Source organism: Bos javanicus, chromosome 24 (genome assembly GCF_032452875.1).
Source record: "Bos javanicus breed banteng chromosome 24, ARS-OSU_banteng_1.0, whole genome shotgun sequence".
Classification (NCBI taxonomy): Eukaryota; Metazoa; Chordata; class Mammalia; order Artiodactyla; family Bovidae; genus Bos; species Bos javanicus.
In genome coordinates this window covers 37128010-37147518 of record NC_083891.1, presented here as the reverse complement: position 1 = coordinate 37147518, position 19509 = coordinate 37128010, and the positions used below count along the sequence as shown (strand labels likewise).

General features: G+C 47.9%; 1 protein-coding gene across 3 annotated transcripts in view; it reads right to left on the bottom strand.

The window, feature by feature from the left end:
- Window positions 1–19509, bottom strand: part of EMILIN2 (elastin microfibril interfacer 2) — a 59414-nt gene that overhangs the window by 28104 nt on the left and 11801 nt on the right. For all 3 annotated transcript variants that reach the window (XM_061399835.1, XM_061399833.1, XM_061399834.1), the window contains one exon: window positions 1858–2033. In XM_061399835.1, coding sequence (XP_061255819.1) covers window positions 1858–2033 — 176 coding nt within the window. The remainder of the gene's footprint in view (window positions 1–1857; window positions 2034–19509) is intronic.

Genomic DNA, 19509 nt, shown 5'->3' with positions numbered 1-19509 from the left:
ACATTTTATATTGCCCAACAAAGAGTAGTTATATTTTACTGTTTTTGGAGATGACTGAACAGATGATGATGTTACATGCCTACTACACAAGTGGGATTTTGCCTAAGATCAATTTGTTTAAAGATATTATTTTGCTATATTTTTGTTGAATATTAGGGAGTACTTGTATGATTCAAGATTGCTGCTGCTGCTGCTAAGTCGCTTCAGTCGTGGCCGACTCTGTGCGACCCCATAGACGGCAGCCCACCAGGCTCCCCCATCCCTGGGATTCTTCAGGCAAGAACACTGGAGTGGGTTGCCATTTCCTTCTCCTAAACTTTCCCTTTTGTTGACTGAAGCAGTGAGAAAAAAAAAAATAATAATAAATAAAATCTGTTCTACAGAGAATATTGAGAAACACCACTAGTTTCAAAACGGAAAACACCTCATCAGAAAATATAATCATTTAAAAATGACTTAAACATCTAACTCAAAAGAAAATCTAAGTTTTCTGACTGAACTTTAAAAAAGAAGAAAGATAAAGTGATGTAGAATAAAATGTCAAAACATTTTTGTCCATAAAAGTCAGCCTCTTGGGGACTTCCCTGGTGGTGCAGTGGTTAAGACCCCACACTTCCAATGAAGGGAGCAAGGGTTCGATCCCTGGTTGGGGAACTAAAATCCCACAAGCTGCACAGTGTGGCCAGAAAATTTTAAAAAGTCAGTCTCTTAAGTGTTAGTTTCTCAGTCATGTCTGATTCTTTGCAAACCCATGCACTGTAGCTGCCCAGGCTCCTCTGTCCATGGGATTCTCCGGGCAAGAACACTCGAATGGGTTGCCATTCCCTTCTCCAAGGGATATTCCCGACCCAGGGATCAAACCCAGGCTCCTGCACTGCCAGCAGATTCTTTACTGTTTGTTAATGTTTTACTTAAAAGCCAAGGCGGGACTTCCCTGGTGATCCCAGTGGCTAAGCCTCTGTGCTTCCAACTCAAGGGGCCCAGGTTCAATCCCCGGTCAGGGAAATATTAAAAGATTCCACATCTTCCAATTAAGACCCAGCATGGCCTCATAAGTAAATAAGTAAATGAATATTTAAAAAAAAGACAAGGTGAAAATTATCATTGCTTTCTAAATTATTCATTGAGTTTGTGCTAATTCACTTAAAAAATAATCAGAAGCAAATTAAGAACCACCTCAGTGGATACTTCTAACTCTGGGCTTAGCTTTGCAAATATGCTCGCTTGTGCTTGGTCGCTTCATTTGTGTCTGACTCTTGCAACCCCATGGACTGGAGCCCACCAAGCTCCTCTGTCCATGGGATTCTCCAGGAAAGAATACCGGGTTGCCATGCCCTCCTCCAGGGGATCTTCCTGACCCAGGGTCTGAACTCGTGTTTCCTATGTCTCCTGCACTGTGGGCAGATTCTTTTACTGCTGAGTATCTCACCCCAAACAGAATAAGAATGATTCTATTTCCCTATTTAAAAACACAACAAACAATTTTAGCGACTTCAAATTCAGTCTTAAGGGAGCTTGCACATGAAAACTAAAGTAAAAATAAACCAGGCGTCATTACATCATTACATGAGAATCTCTTCTGTCTCTGCCTCAGGCCACACAAGGCTGATCCCAGCCTCATCTCCTCTAAGGTCTTGGTTTTCACAACCAGCTGGCCCTAACAAAGCAATTTATTTTTTAAAAGTTTGTCTTCCAATCGCTACTGCTTCTGCACATCAATGTGTGTGCCACGTGCTTCCTGCAGGCATACGGGTGTGTTCTTGGAAGCTCTGGGAAACCCCTGCATGTAACTCACAAAGCCTGGAGTTGGAAGGAGCGGTGATGAGCAGAGGTGAGCACAGGAAAGCAGTGAGTTACCTGTGGGTTTCTTCATGCTGTTGCGGGGCCGAGCAGGCATGGGGCGGGGCATCCTCCCAGGGTCTCTGGGACCTTCTTGGCAGTTTCCCCCCCTGAAGCCAGGGCAGCACCTCCATTCCAACTGCGTCACCGTCTTGTACCTGGTGACGTACCTGGGTCTGACATTCACGCGATACCTGCCAAAGAGCAAGGTGGCATCTCTTGTTACTGGTTGCTGCGGCAGACACCCCGGCCTTCCTGGCTGCACCCAAGTGAAGAGGCCCTGGGTCACTGCTCTCTGCAGTATGACCCCAAGGGGTCACCGGTCTCCTCCAGTTCAGCTCTTCCCCCCACCTCCTTCCTCCATCTCTTGGATCCACCTGCCCCCAGCTCCCCTCCCTTGAAAGGCTGGAGAAACAGACAACTCAGAAAACCCTGGCCCATGACTCTCATTGAGAGTACGGAGAGTGTTAGTCGCTCAGTCGTGTCCGACTCTTTGCAACCCCATGAACTGTAGCCCGCCAAGCTCCTCTGTCCTGGGGATTCTCCAGCAAGAATACTGGAGTGGGTTACCATACCCTTCTCCAGGAGATCTTCCTGACCCTGGGATTGAACTGGAGTCTCCTGCATTGCAGGCAGATTCCTTACCATCTGAGCCACCAGGGAAGAAGGTGTGACTCTCACTGGATGTGGACAGTTTTCAAAAACTGGGCTTTCACTTCACTGACAAACTTCTATTTGACAATTTGCTGCTTGGTGGAGATTATCCCAGGCCAAGTCAGGCCCATTTGGTTAGTGTTTTACACACAACATGCCTGGCACCCTCGCCTCCCACCCCCCATGTATTTATCTTGGCACCTTCTTTCCTGACACCTGGCAAAGGGAGCAGGGCCTCTGCAGACCCACCTCATACTATTTGTGTTGAGATCTTGGTGGCTCAGATGTTGAAGAATCCACCTGCAATGCAGGAGACCCAGGTTCAATCCCTGGGTTGGGAACATCCCCTAGAGAAGGAAGTAGCAACCCACTCCCGTATTCTTGCCTGGAGAATCCCCAGGACAGAGGAGCTTGGAGGGCTACAGTTCATGGGGTTGCAAAGAGTCGGACACGACTGAGCGACTAACACTAACTCATGTGCACTCATGCATCTCACAGAGACCCTGGCAACAAGCTGGAAAGTCCGTCAGACCCAGGGCTGGATCGCAGCCCAGAGCAGAGAGCTGATCCAGGACCCCTGGGCGCCCGGAGGGGTCAAGCCGGAGTTCACCCCCAGGGGCCCTGCTCACAGCACAGAGGCGAGCAGCCCCTCGTCCACCTTGGCTTCTCCTGCCGACGGCAACCCCAGCTTTCTTGAGTCTCGTCAGTTGCTCTTCATTTCTGACCCCAGCACTAGCAGTCAGCTCCCTTTTCGTGTTGTTCCTCAAGGGGCCTCAAGCCAGCCAAAGGACTCCGCCTCAGGCCCTGGCCTCACGGCAGGCAGAGTTCAAAGTCACATTCCTGAGAGAATCACAAATGGCTGAACGTCACAGACTTCTGGCACCCCGGCTGAGGGGCCCGAGCATGACACAGAACCGTACGAGCCAGGCACTGCCCCCGGCCAGGACAGGCAAGGCGACCCTGCGGAATTCTAGGGGGGCCGGCGACAGCGCTGCCGGGCAGGAGTGTCACCACACCTGGTCTTGAGGGCATGGTTCTCAACCTTGGCCACGTGTCACATTCACCAGGGACCTGTGAAAGACCGCCCATGTCCGGGCTCGGCCTCAGAGGCTCTGTTATGACTGGTCTCTGATGCAGCCTGGGTGTGTGGATTTTGAGATGCTTGGGTGGGAGCCTTTTTGGGGAAAACTGATGTGAAAACCCAATAAATAAAACAGAAAAGGGCTGCTCAAGGGGTTGGGGGGCAAAGCAGAGGGAAAAGCCCCCTCCTAGGTCCTTCATTCTCATTCCTCCTACATTCCCCATCAAGATCCCACTGAGAACACCATCCCGTGCTCACAGCTGGGAAAAGAGAGGCTCAGAGAGGTTAAGTGACTCCTCCCAATGGTCAGGAAGGGCCAGAATGCATGTATGCTCAGTCACTTCAGTCGTGTCTGACTCTTTTGCAACCCCATGGACTGCAGCCCACCAGGCTCCTCTGTTCACAGGACTCTCCAGGCAAGAATATTGGAATGGGTTGTCATTCCCTTCTCCAGGAGATCGTCCCAACCCTGGGATCAAACCCGGGTCTCCTGCATTACATGTGGATTCTTTACCATCTAAGTCACTAGGGAAGCCCCAGGAAGGGCCAGGACCGGCTTTAAACCCATGTTCTCCCCTACACCCGCCATGGCCCTCCCAGCACGTGGAAGCCACCAGTCTGCCTGGCAACTGCCCTAAATTCAAAGCCACCCCACCCACTCGGAGATGTTCCAGAAGGCTGGGTGAGAAGGCAGCCTGAGTATCTAATTCGGTCCAGGTTACACTCTTGCCCTCTCCCCCAACCTGGCACCCCACCTACCCAAAGCATCTTCTGTGTGGCCCCAGAAACTACAGGAAAAGAAAGAAAAATCCCATTTCATTGTTTTGCTCAACCACAGCCTAATGCTGGAAAAATGTGTGATCTCAGGAAAACCTGGTTCCTCTGAGCATTTAGGATTGAACGTGAAAATATGTTTGCTCCGGAGTTTTGTTCGTGTGCCAGGTGATGACAGCCCACAGTAAGCCCTCTGACCGCAGCTGAGCCGCGAGGAGGGGCTCTGACGCCGGTGGACGAGGGACGACCCCCACCCCACCCCACCCCACCCGACCTGAGCCAGGGGCCTTAGCCCCTCACTGCCCAAGAAAGTGCTCAGTTCTCCAACACACTTCATTCTTCTCCCTGAAGGCAGTGATGATTTCAGAGCCAGCTCTTTAAGTTAGGAAAGCTCCTTGGAGCACCGCCTTCTCCACTCGCCCCACTCCCATTGCTGTAGGGTTTCTGGTTTCAATGGACTTCAGGTTGGCCGCGTCTCCCACCAAGTTTCCAGCCCCGGGACAGCTGGAAGCCATCAGGGGCCACCTCCACTGTGGGAAAGCTCACGGCCACCTCCCTGCATAGGAGGATACAATGCCCGAGGCATCTGCGGGTTCCCAGGCCTCAGCTGGGGGGAGGGGGTGTCATGGGGGAGGCAGGGGCTGTTTGGTCCCACAACATTTCTAGGGTATCCCCAAGAAACGGGGTTGCCACTCCTCCAAGGGCAACCAGGGGGCTCCCCGGAGGGTGGGGAGGCCCCAAGTAGCATCCCCAGGCCTGTTCCCCATCACTCTGGCTTTGTGGAACAGTATTCCTACCAAGGAGCTTTTTAAAAAAAATTTTATTATTCATTTATTTTTGGCTGCTCTGGGTCTTTGTTGCTGCACACAGGCTTTCTCAAGTTGCGGTGAACGGGGCAGGGGTGGGGTGCCACTCTAGTTGTGGTGCATGGGCTCACCTGGCCAGCAGCAAGTGGGATCTTCCTGGTCCAGGGATCGAACCTGTGTCCTCTGCATTAGCAGGCGGATTCTCATCCACCGTACCACCAGGGAATTCCCCAGGGAACTTTTTAAATATGTCCAGGCCTTTATCCTCAAAATTCTGATTTCATTGGTCTGGAGCAGGGGGTCCCCAGGCATGTGTACCTTGCAGAAACTCCCCACATAATGGCTGAGTACAGCCAGAATTGAGAAGCACCCAGACTCTGGCAGGGAGTGAATGGAGCCCCTGGACTGGGGCTAGGATGATGCTCCATAGACATTCACTGAATCAGCGAGCTGCACCCAGCTGGGGCAGCCAAGGAGGGCCTGCAGCCAAAGGGACAGAGTCATGGCAGGCAGGGCTAGAGCCTTGGCCCCCATCCCAGCCTCGGGTCAGGACTGGAACAGCATCCTGTGCCCTGGGGAGCCCTGACCAGCTGCCTCAGGCCCCCCTGGGGGCAGGGTGGGGGGCGGGCAGGCAGTGAGCTGCCCTACAGCCCCACCTAACTCCCCTCCTCTCCTCTGAAGTCCTTTTGGGTTTTTTTTTGCGGGGGAGGGTGAGACAAGAGTTCACCATTTTTACAAGTTCCCCTGGGTCAAGGCACCAGATGAGCCCAGGAGATGCTAATGAGAAGGCAGGTGGGAGAAAAGGACTAGAAAAGTTGACTCAAAACTCAGGGACCATGTGACGGGAAGTGTCCCTGTTAACACACAAGGGGAAAAAGTGACTGTGCTTCCAGTTGATGTCATCCCCATGAAGATGCCTTCCTAGCAGGAGGTGAGACCTTCCCTCACCTGTTTCCAATTACAGTTGAATGTGCTCGTTCAGAATTCATCCTTCTCTCTGCAGCTCAAAAACTCCAAGAAAGCAAGAATGCCTGGTGGCTCTGTTCCCCATAATGTCCCCGTTTTTCACACTGTCCTACTGTGCTGAATAAATAACTTATTAATTGCTAATCAATAACTGATTGATCAAACAATTAATTAATGACACTAGGCCCACATTTGACCAGGTTTGGGAGAGTCCAATGTCCATACAGAAAAACCCAGAGTGGACTTCCCTCGTGGTCCAGCGGATAAGAATCACCTGCCAATGCAGGGGACACAGGTTCAATCCCTGGTCGGGGAAGATCCCACATGACACAGGGCAGCTATGCCTGTGCACCACAACTACGGAAACCCGTGTGCCCTGGAGCCCGTGATCCAGAACAAGAGAAGCCACTGCAATGAGAAGCCTGTGTACCCCAGCTAGAGAGTGGGCCCCTGCTCACCGCAACTCAAGAAAAGCCTTTGCAGCACTGAGACCCAGCACAGACAAAAATAAATAAAAATTAAAGCCCCAGAGTGATCGACCCCCAGGTCTCAGCCAGAAGAAGTGGCTTCCTGAGTCCTGTTGTTGTTGTTGAGTCTGTAAGTAGAGTCTGACTTTTTGCGACCCCATGGACTGTAGCCCACCAGGCTTCTCTGTCCATGAGATTCTCCAAGCAAGAATACTGGAGTGGGTTGCCATTCCCTTCTCCAGGGGATCTTCCTGACCCAGGGATTAGACCTGCATCTCCTGCACTGGCAGGTGGACTCTTCACTGCTGAGCCACCAGGGAAGCCCTCCGGAGTCCTACCAGAACCCAATCAAGCCCCAGGGTCCACAGTCATGGGAACAGGACAAGACTCAACACCAGAAGGTAAGCCAGCACTGTGCTTTCCAAGAAGACAGCTGTTATCTAGGGCAGCTGTTTAAATATAAACTGATTAAAATCAAATTAAACTGAACATCTAGTTGCTCAATCACACTATCCACATTTCACACGCTTTGCAGCCACAGTGGCCAGTGTTAGATAAACAACGTTAACGTCTCCATCACCACAGAAAGTTCTGCAGGACAGGGCTGGCCAAGACAGTCACAAGATTGTCAAGGGAACAGCAACGGGCCTATGTCTATCTGTTCATCTGATTTCTCCTCCCGTGTCCCCAGCAGCAAAGGGAACACGTGCCCTTGAAATAACCACCCGTTACTGGTACAGGACCCGTTGCACAGCGGTTACACGAGGCACGGGTCCTTTCCCTGCATTCAGTGTTTACCTGTTTTTATTTTACACTCCACACAAATGGAAAGCCTGGCGGCCCCTGGGGGACACTCACTTGACTGGGATTTCTCCCAAGATTAGACTTTCTAGTAAATTCCTCTCCGTCCTCCAGACACTGGCTAGCCCCAAAGAACCTGGAGCCAGCTCTTGTTGCTTCATTCCACGTGTGTGGTTCCACACAGGATCATTCAGAATGGGACAGACAATGGAGAAGAGGCACTTCCCTCTCCCGAGTAGGGAGCACCTAGGTCTGGGGAAATAACCTCCTCCCCTGGAGCAGGAGACAGGGGTTCAGTTCCTGAGTCGGGAAAACCCCTGGAGAAGGAAATGGCAACCCACTCCAGTATTCTTGCCTGGGAAATCCCATAGACAGAGAAGCCTGGGGGGTCACAGTCCATGGGGTTGCAAAGAGTCGGACAAGACTGACTAACATTTTCACTTTCTTTCACTTTCCAGGGACAAGGAAAGTCCACACATGTAAACTCGAGAAGTTTCCGAATGAGCACTCAGGGCCGACTTGGGTGTCTGACACACAGCTACTGCTCCAGGTTTTCCATAGAGCAGTTCAGGCTGGACACAGCAATTCCACTTTTTTTTTTTTTTTAAACTGTGGTTAAAATACACATTACCCACAGTTTACTGTCTTGGCCATTTTTCACAGCACAGTTCAGTGGCACAAGTACATTCACAATGTTGTACAAACATCACCACCACCATCAACACCATCTACAGAACATTTTTATCACCCTAAACTGAAACTCTGAACCCATATTAAACACTAACTCCCCAGCCCCCACCTCCCAGCCCCTGGCAACCACATTCTTCTTGTCTCCATAAATCTGACCGCTCTCAGTACATCATGTAAGTAGAATCACAGAGTATTTGTCCTTTTGTAACTGGCTTTGTGTTACTTAGCATAATGTCCCTGTAGGAGAGGAAAAAACTTTTCTTCTACCCTTTTATGGGGCTTTCCTGGTGGTTCAGATGGTAAAGAATCTGCCTGCAATGCTGGAGACTCAGGTTCAATCTGTGGGTCGGGAAGATCCCCTGGAGAAGGGAATGGCAACCCACTCCAGTATTCTTGCCTGGAAAATCCCATGGACAGAGGAACTTGGCGGGCTACAGTCTATGGGGTTGCAAAGAGTCAGACATGACTGAGGGACTAACACTTTCTACCCTCTTATGTGTGTTCCTGGGGCCTGTGAATCAAACTGACAAAAGATAGATTAACAGGAGAAAAAGACATACAAATTTTATTGATGTTAATATTTTTATGTGCCCAGGAGGCCTCACGGGAAAGAAGTGAAAACTCAAAGCAGCAGTTAGACTCAGAGCCTTAGGTACCATTTTAACAAAAGGTGATCAATTGCAGAGAAGGCACCAGACAGAGAAAAGAGGGTTCAGGCTTCAAGAAGCAATAAATCATGGGGATTTGGGTAGGAAAGGAACAGGTGATGTGGGCCGTCTTAGGTTTGTTTAGGCAGACTCCTGCCGGTGCTGTTCTCTGCCTCCGGTGATAAGGTTCCCTCCTCTCATCCCTGTACAGGTGATGCTTTGGGGCATCAATGGGGATTTCAGAAAGGTCTTGTCTTGGGCTTCCCTGGTGGTCCAGTGGTTGGGAGTCCACATGCCAATGCAGGGGACATGGGTTCAGTCCCTGGTCCAGGAGGATTCCACATGCCGCAAGGCAACTCGGCTCATGGCCGCAACTCCTGAACCGGCACATCCCAGAGCCCGTGCTGCACAGCAAGAGAAGCCACCTCACTGAGAAGCCCACTCACCACAACTAGAGCGCCTGCATGCAGCAACGAAGACCCAGCGCAGTCATAAATAATTTTTTTTTTTTTAAAGAAAGGTCTTGTCTCGGTGGTTTCTCAACAGCTTTCAGCTCAGAATAATCAGTATGCCAAAGTGGTAGGTTTTGAGGTGGTCTGTCCTGATCCCCTTCACCTGAGGCTCAGCCGTGTGGTGGCATGGGTCACAATTTCCTTTTTACAGAGTAATTCCCTTTTACAAAGTTGGGCCCGGCTTTCCAATTGAGAAATGGCCAAGACAGTGGACTGATGTTCTAGGACCCGCCTCTGACAAATGGATTTTTGTTTGTTTGTTTGCTGTCCTGCCAATCAGTGAATAATTAAGTGAGTTTTTTTATTGAATTAGCAGTTTGCCAAAAGTAAATACTTTGGAGGTTGTAGAGTTTGAAGCTGGAAGGGATTTCAGAACTGTGTGAAGGAAAAGGGGTTCTGCACAAGCAGAAGAAGTACTTCCCATCCAAGTCCACCGTGTCCACGGATGATCCAAAAGTCAGCCATTTGAAACCGTGTGTATGGACAAGACGAGCTAAGGAAGTGATTCTGATCCCTGTGTCCCATCTAATGCTGATCGTCCACATTGGGAAAAGCACCCTCCACCCTGCCACATGAGATTGAGTGAAGAAACCAGAGAGCCTTCTTACAGGGTAAAGCACATCACCTATAGATCAGGAGTAACATATACACACCACTCTGTCTAAAGTAGATAACTAATAAGGACCTACAGTAGAGCACAGCACTCTACTCAATACTCTGCAATGGTCTATATGGGAAAAGAATCTAAAAAAGAGTGGATATATGTACATGTATAACTGATTCACTTTGTGTACAGCAGAAACTAAAGCAAAATTGTAAATCAACTATACTCCAATACAAATTTTTAATCACAATTCTCATCTTTTTCTGCTACACAACACATTTCTAATTAGATCCCAAGAATGCTCAAACTACCGCACAATTGCACTCATCTCACATGCTAGAAGGTAATGCTCAAAATTCTCCAAGCCAGGCTTCAGCAATACGAGAACTGTGAACTTCCAGATGTTCAAGCTGGTTTTAGAAAAGGCAGAGGAACCACAGATCAAATTGCCAACATCCGCTGGATCATCGGAAAAGCAAGAGAGTTCCAGAAAAACATCTATTTCTGCTTTATTGACTATGCCAAAGCCTTTGACTGTGTGGATCACAAGAAACTGTGAAAAATTCTGAAAGAGATGGGAATACCAGACCACCTGACCTGCCTCTTGAGAAATGTGTATGCAGGTCAGGAAGCAACAGTTAGAACTGGACATGGAACAACAGACTGGTTCCAAATAGGAAAAGGAGTACGTCAAGGCTGTATATTGTCACCCTGCTTATTTAACTTCTATGCAGAGTACATCATGAGAAATGCTGGGCTGGAAGAAGCACAAGCTGGAATCAAGATTGCCAGGAGAAATATCAATAACCTCAGATATGCAGATGTACCACCCTTATAGCAGAAAGTGAAGAGGAACTAAAAAGCCTCTTGATGAAAGTGAAAGAGGAGAGTGAAAAAGTTGGCTTAAAGCTCAACATTCAGAAAACAAAGATCATGGCATCTGGTCCCATCACTTCATGGGAAATAGATGGGGAAACAGTGGAAACAGTGTCATACTTTATTTTCTTGGGCTCCAAAATCACTGCAGATGGTGACTGCAGCCATGAAATTAAAAGACACTTACTCCTTGGAAGGAAAGTTATGACCAACCTAGATAGCATATTCAAAAGCAGAGACATTACTTTGCCAAAAAAGATCCGTCTAGTCAAGGCTATGATTTTTCCAGTGGTCATGTATGGATGTGAGATTTGGACTGTGAAGAAAGCTGAGCACCAAAGAATTGATGCTTTTGAAGTGTGGTGTTGGAGAAGACTCTTGAGAGTCCCTTGGACTGCAAGGAGATACAACCAGTCCATTGTAAAGGAGATCAGTCCTGGGTGTTCATTGGAAGGACTAATGCTAAAGCTGAAACTCCAATACTTTGGCCACCTCATGCGAAGAGTTGACTCATTGGAAAAGACTCTGATGCTGGGAGGGATTGAGGCCAGGAGGAGAAGGGGACGACAGAGGATGAGATGGTTGGATGGCATCACCGACTCGATGGACATAGGTTTGGGTGAACTCCGGGAGTTGGTGATGGACAGGGAGGCCTGGCGTGCTGCAGTGCATGGGGTCGCAAAGAGTCGGACACAACTGAGCAACTGAACTGAACTGATGGAGAAATTAATAACATGAAAGAAAAGAAATGCTAAATATTTTACTTGACTCCTTAGGTGGATCCATCTAAGCTTTAAAAGTCAAAAGGCTTGGGCAAATATATTTCTGAAAATGTACCTAATGGATCTCGAAGTCAGATTGGTGAGCCCTATTAAAACCGGATTACAGGGCTTCCCTAGTGGTCTAGTCGTTAAGAGCTCGCCTCCCAATGCAGAGGAACACGGGTTCGATCCCTGGTCTGGGAAGATTCCACATGTTTCAGAGCAACTAAGCCTGTGTGTCACAACTACTGAGTCCTTGCACTTAGAGCCTATGCTGCACAACAAGAGAAGCCACTGCAGTGAGACGTCCAAGCAACACAGCTCAAGACTAGCCTCTGCTCTCTGCAACCAGAGCAAGCCCACGCACAGCAATGAAGACTCAGCACGGCCACCAAAAAGATAATTAAAAAAACAATAAATCAAATTACAATATAGCTTGGTACATTTCTTAAATCGCAGTTCTTAGACCAAAGCAATGTGTTGAAAATGAAAATGTACATATAGGAGATTGTCTCTTTCCCAAAACAAAGGAGATATTTGCTGTTGTTCAGTTGCTCAGTTGTCTCTGACTCTTTGCAACCCCATGGACTGCAGCACGCCAGGCTTCCCCATCCTTCATCATCTCCCAGAGCTTGCTCAAACTCATGTCCATTGAGTCAGTGATGCCATCCAACCACCTCATCCTCTGTCATCCCCTTCTTCTCTTGCCATCAATCTTTCAGAGCATCAGGGTCTTTTCTAATGAATTGGCTCTACGCATCAGGTGGCCAAAGTATTGGAGCTTCAGATTTAGCATCAGTCCTTCCAATGAATATTCAGGACTGATTTCCTTTAGGATGGACTGGTTGGATCTCCTTGCAGTCCCAGAGACTCTCAAGAGTCTTCTCTAACACCACAGTTAGAAAGAATCAATTCTTCAGTGCTCAGCCTTCTTTATTGTCCAACTCTCATATCCTATTGGAAAAACCATAGCTTTGACTATATGAACCTTTGTCAGCAAAATAATGTCTCTGCTTTTTAATACGCCATCTATGTTTGTCATAGCTTTTCTTCCAAGGAGCAAGCGTCTTTTAATTTCATGGCTTTAAGTCACTATCTGCAGTGATTTTGGAGCCCAATAAAATAAAGTCTGTTACTGTTTCCATTGTTTCCCCTTCTGTTTGCCATGAAGTGATGGGACTGGATGCCATGATCTTTGTTTTTTGAATGTTGAGTTGGCCAGCTTTTTCATTCTCCTCTTTCACCTTCATCAAGAGGCTCTTTAGTTCTTCTTTGTTTTCTGCCATAAGAGTGGTGTCATCTGCATGTGCTAAGTGGCTTCAGTTGTGTCCAACTCTTTGTGTCCCCATGGACTGTAGCCTGCCAAGCTCCTCTGTCCATGGGATTCTACAGGCAAGAATACTGAAGCAGGTTGCCATTCCCTTCTCCAGGGGATCTTCCCGACCCAGGGATTGAACCCAGGTCTCTTCCATCTCCTGCATTAGCAGGTGGGTTCTTTACCACTACACCCAGGAAGCCCATCATCTGCATATCTGAGATTACTGATATTGATAATTGCTGGAGAAACCACAATTGTAAGCTGTTTCTTTTCCTGTTTCCTCTTGAAGTATTTTCCTTGGGTACTTATGATGGCAAGTTAGATTTCAAACCCCAAAATCCTCTTTGTTTTATGGTCTGATCATACAGCAAATAAGTAAAAGCTTTCCACAACTGATCACCCTTCTTAACCCTGAGGACAGAACAAGTTCCTAAGACAAAGTCGACTGGAGAAATGTCCAGTGACTCAACCATGAGGCTGTCCCAACTCAGCTGCAATCGACAGTGAAGTGTCATTTTCAGATTTACTATAAGAGTGGGGGTGCTTTCCCTCGGAGCAGACTCTCATTGCTAAAAATGACATCATTTCCAAGTGCAGGGCGCGCCCAGCAGCATGAAATACAGCTTATACGTGTGTTCCAAGGAGTCCACATTCTTAGCTTTAACTTCTTCACTTGGGGAAATACACGACAGAACACCAGTCCACAGCTGGGTAATGGCCAGCAAGTGTGGGGGGCCCCCAAGGCCCAAGCGCAGCCCCAGCTTTCTGGAGGCTGAATAATCCAACATTAACAAAGGCCCACAATACCCTAAAGAAATTCTTTGGGGAAGGGCCAAGGCTGCAGCAGGCTGCTTTTCCCACTACAGTCTATATGATTCCACTTCTCAAAGCCACACCCCGTCCCCTGATTCCTGGAGTCAGGACCAGAGAGTGGCGGCCTCCACCCCATCCCTCCCCGCGCGCACAGCCCCCAGGTTCCCACGGTGTGGACACAAGAACAGCTGCAGCCTCAGCCTTTGGCGTGACGCTCAGCCCAAGGGCGATTTTCTGTGGTTCAGAAATCCAGATCTTTCTTCTCAGAGCCGCTGAATAACTCTTTTGATTATTTCCTCTTTTTTTTTTAAAAAAAAAGAAGAAGCACGATTTCCTCAAATTCTCCTGCAGAAGTCACAATAATTTTGAAAGCTTTTCTTCCATGTCCTTTGTCTTGTTTGGCAACCTCCCTCCCTCAGCTCTGGTCACTCCGTGCTTTCTTCTCTCTCAGCTTCCACGTCTGCCAGCTGCCCTCCCCCTTGCAGCTGCCCACCAGGTGTTCTCGGTACGTTCAGATCAATCGACCATGGGTTGAAAGTATTCATGGAAGGGCTTCTCTGGTGGCTCAGTGGTAAAGAATCTGCCTGCCAATGCAGGAGACGTGGATTCGATCCCTGCTCTGGGACGATCCCACATGCCTTGGAGCAACAACTACTGAGCCTGTGCTCTAGAGCCTGAGAGCCAAAACTACGGAGTCCACGCGCTGCAGCTAGGGAAGCCCTAGAGCCTGTGCTCCACAAGAGAAGCCACCGCAGTGAGAAGCCCATGCACCACAGCTGGAGAGCAGCCCCGCTTGCCACGACTAGAGAAAAGCCCGCACAGTAACAAAGACCCAGCACAGCCAAAAATAAATAAATACATTAAAAAAAAAAAAAAAGAAAGTATTCATGGAAAAGAAAATTCCAGAAAGTTTCAAAAAAGCAAAACGAATTTGTCACACACCCAGCTACTGTAAGTACTTACATAGCATTTATGCTGTATTATGAGTTATCCAGACACAATTAAAAGTATACAGGAGGATATGTGTAGGTTCTATGCAAGTATTACACCATTTTACATAAAGGACTTGAGCATCCATGGATTTTGGTTTCACGGGATGTCCCAGAACTAATCCCCTGTGGAGCCCAAAGGACCACTGTATTGCTTTTCCATTCAAAGGGGAACTGGCTACGATACCCCATCTGTAGTCAATGTTGGGCCTTTGGATGAAGACCATGGATGGTGGTCAGCTCTTAAAGATGCCTCACCTGGAACTTGGTGGAAATCACTTAGAAGCTCAGAAAATCCTAAGACAGTAGGAGTTTCTCCACAGATATAAAACCATGTTCTTTCTTTGGGGGTAATTCATTCTCAGTTTAAAAAAATAATCTGGGAATTGAAAACATGGCTTGTGTTTCTTTTCTAATTTATGACCACACTGTGGGGGAGAAGGACCAAGTGTTACAACCTAGTTTAATATTTCTCACATTGTCCAGGTAACGCCAGTGCTACCTTATGATTTTCAAATCCACACGTAAGACAAACAAGGTCAAGACATTGACAGCCAACTGCCCTCTGCTTATAAGGAGCAGAACTCTGCTTTGGAAGATGGTGCCACAGCCAGCCCGCCTCCAGCCTGAAGGTGTAGACAAGTAGAGGGCCAGGGGTAGGGAAAGAAGAATTGTGCTTATTTGCTTTTAAATAGAAAAGGGTGATGGAGGCCATGGAGGAGAAGAAAGTGAGGAGGAATTTTACTCCAAGGAGACTCAGAGTGGCCAGTGGATTTTTAAGGTTGGAAGCATCTGCCATGTCTGCCAAGCTGCTTGTGTTGCTGCAGTCTTCACTGAATCCTCGTGCTCAGGCTGGCTTGTGGACCTTGATTTTTTTCTTAAGGAATTAAACAAAAATTAACTTATTTTTGGCTGCACTGGGTCTTAGTTACTTTGCACAGGCTTTCTCTAGTTGCGGCGAGCAGCGGCTACTCTCCAGTTGTGGAGCTCGGGCTTCTCACTGCAGTGACTTCCCTTGTTGAGGAGCACGGGCTCTGGAGCACAGGCTCAGCAGTTGTGGCGCACGGGCTTGATGGCTCTGCAGCATGTGGGATCTTCCCGGACCAGGGATTGAACCCATCTCTTCTGTGCTGGCAGACAGATTCTTATTCACTGCGCCACCAGAGAAGTCCTTTCTGAAGGAATTTGAGGGTGTGATGTTTTTCTGAGAAAACCAGCCCAGAACCCAAGTATGCAGGCGCTGTAGGACGATAGGGTGTAACAACCTGGAGAAACGCTTCAGGGCATCACGGTTCTTGTAAATTGAGCGGGGAGGGAGACAAATATACAGACTGAAGTGGTGAAGAGGGGCTGCCGCTTGCTGTCCATCTCTTTAAAAATCATTTAAGAAAAATAACCTAGATTGCATTATTTTGTTTTGTTTAAATAAAACAACTAAGATCTATGGTCTGAGTAGTAATTCTCATCCTCATGATAACCCAGGCACTAGGCTGGCCCACCACTCAAGACGTCACTGCAATTTACTTTATCACAAATAAAATACATCAGCACGCTATTTTCAAAGAATTTCTGTCACAAGAATAATCTTTAAAATAATTCCCTATATTTTCAGTATTTAACTTTCTCAAAACGCACTCTTATCTCTGATTACTGTATCCTCCCAATTACACGAAAGCATTCCTTAGAGCTGTGTACATGAACCCTGGGCCATCCCGGTGGCTCAGTGATAAAGAACCCACCTGCAACACAGGACACGCAGGTTCGATTCCTAAGTTGGGAAGATTCCCTGGAGAAGGGAATACCAACCCACTCCACTATTCTTGCCTGGAGAATTCCATGGACAGAGGAGCCTGGCAGGCTACAGTCCATAAGAGTAAGACACGAATGAGTGACTAATCGACAACATGAAGCCTCCCCAAATCAAAACTCCATCATACTTCACACAGAGAGGCAACGTAGGCTTACACCTTGGTCAAAAGCTTTTAAAGCTCATGCTGAGATGACCAGCTCTGGAATCTAAACGACAACACACATTGTTACTTTGGTTGATTTAATGGGAATCTATCCTATCACAACCCTTCATTTTAGCTGCAAGCCACTGCATTTTCACTCATCTGTAACAATCATTTCAAAGTCTGTGCATGCCACGATTTCCATTTTAAAAACACAAGCCATGGCCAGTTGTTCAAACTTATGGTCTCTGTGCCTGAAACATGAAAACCAAACTCAGCACATATGAGTCCTCACAATGGGAGGGAAACAAGCTAAAAACTTTCTCTCCCTGAGAATGAAGCCTAATGCAAACCATGTGCTTTGGATGACTGTCATGAACCAGAGCAGGTTCATCAACTGTAAGAGACGCTCTGCTCTGCAGGGGAAGCTGATAACGGTGGAAGCTGGGTATATGTGGGCGGCGGGGGAACATGAGCAATCTCCTTACTGTCCCTTCAGTTTTGCTGTAAACCTTAGACTGCTCCAAAAATATGTAGTCTTAATAAAAGAAATAAATAAAACAATTCACATGCTTTTCTCTTTCATCCATTCATTCACCAAACATCCTCTGGGTGCCCACCAGGACCACACGATGGCTCTCCCTGAGTATCTACTATGGGACCATCATACTTACCGGGAGCCTACAGACGTCTATGACCCAGAGCAACAGGCACTGTTCTAGGGCATCTCAGCAGAGACCAGTCATATCAGACAAGACGTATACAATTATTTTATTGTATTTACCATAAGGTAAAAATTTGTAGTAAGACTAACCCTCTGGGCTGCTTCTATAATAATAGACCCAACTGCCCACATGAAAGATTAGAGTTGATTCCTGATCAAAGGTGATGAATAATGAGGTAATGAGATCAGCCCCGGGATTTCTTTGCAAGGAATGATGCTAAAGCTGAAACTCCAGTACTTTGGCCACCTCATGAGAAGAGTTGACTCATTGGAAAAGACTCTGATGCTGGGAAGGATTGTGGGCAGGAGGAGAAAGGGATGACAGAGGATGAGATGGCTGGATGGCATCACTGACTCGAGGGACGTGAATCTGAGTGAACTCCGGGAGTTGGTGATGGACAGGGAGGCCTGGCATGCTGCAATTCATGGGGTCGCAAAGAGTTGGACATGACTGAGCGACTGAACTGAACTGATCCTTCTGTGAATAATGGCAATTCTGCCACAACCTCTAAAAGACAGTGCATAAAAAAATTCACCTTCTCTCACAAGATCAAAGCTATGGTTTTTCCAGTAGTCATGTACGGATGTGAGAGCTGGACCATGAAGAAGGCTGAGTGCTGAAGAATTGGTACTTTTGAACTGTGGTGTTGGAGAAGACTCTGGAGAGTCCCTTGAACTGCAAGGAGAGCAAACCAGTCAATCCTAAAGTACATCAACCCTGAATATTCATTGGGAGGACTGATACTGAAGCTCCAATACTTTGGCCACCTCATGTGAAGAGCCAACTCACTGGAAAAGACCCTGATGCTGGTAAAGATTGAAGGCAAAAGAAGGGGGTGACAGAGGATGAGATGGTTGGATGGCATCATTGACTCAATGTACATGAGTTTGCGCAAACTCCGGAAGATAGTGAAGGAAAGAGAAGACTGGTATGCTGTAGTCCATAGGGTTGTAAAGAGTTGGACAAAACTGAGTGACTAAACAACAACACAAGTTATGGTCCTTTTTTGTTGTTGTTAAATTAATTCATTTTTAATTGGATGATAGTTGCTTCACAATATTGTTGTTGGTTTCTGCCATATATCAACATGAATCAGCCATAGGTGTATGTATGTCTCCTCCCTCTTGAAACTCCCTCCCACTCCATCCCACCACTCTATGTAAAATTAGATAGCCAATGGAAATTTGCCGTATGACGCACGGAGCTCAAATCTGGTGCTCTGGTACAGTCTTTTTTATCCCCACCATTGACAACGGACTAACATGCTCAGAGACTGCTCTTCACCCCAAATCACGGAGAAGAGGCCTCCTGGCCATTTCATCTCGGTCACTGCTCACCCCTCCACAGCCAGACCCACTTCTCCTACCACACTTGCTTCAGCTCTACCAGGGAACCCGGCCAGGCTCCCAGCAGAGCCCCTCCCACTGTTCCCCACCCATCCTCTCCTTTCTCCAACCCATTTTGCACAAATTGCCAGATTAACATCTGGAGCTCTGCTGGTGTCCTTGACCTAAAATTCTCCATGGTGCCTCTTTGCCTAAATGATAGGACCCACACTCCCAACGCTGGGTTACAGCTTGAATTCTCTGTCACCCCAAAAATATGTCAGTGTTTGAATCCTAGGACCTTGGAATGTGACTTTATTTGGAGGTAGGGGGCTTCCCAAGTGGCACTAGTGGTAAAGAACCCTCCTGCCAACGCAGGAGACCGTAAGAGATGCGGGTTTGATCCCTGGTCAGGAAGGTCCCCTGGAGGAGGGCATGGCAACCCACTCCAGCATTCTTGCCTGGAGAGCCCCATGGACAGAGGAGCCTGGCGGGCTATAGTCCCCAGGGCCACAACAGAGCTGGACATGATTGAAGCCATTTACTATGCATTCAGGGGCTTACAGAGGTGGGCAAGTTAACACGAGGGCGTCAGGATGACTGATATCCTCATACACAGGGTGCATCGGGACAGACACCCACGGATTCGATGACCATCTACATGCCAAGGGGCCAGGCCCAGAACAGACCTACCCTGCGCCCCACGGCTTACTCCTCCCTTCTCTCCTCCTCTCGGCCCCTGCTAACGTCCTCTCTGGGCTGTGCTGGTGTTCTCTCACGTCTGCATCTATCTTTCAGCTGGAACCTTCCTTCAAAGCCCTGCTAGAACGTCACCACCTGCAAACAAGCTCACGGATTCCTCCCGGATGGAAACAATTTCCTCCGCCGCTGAACATCCTCCGCTGTCTG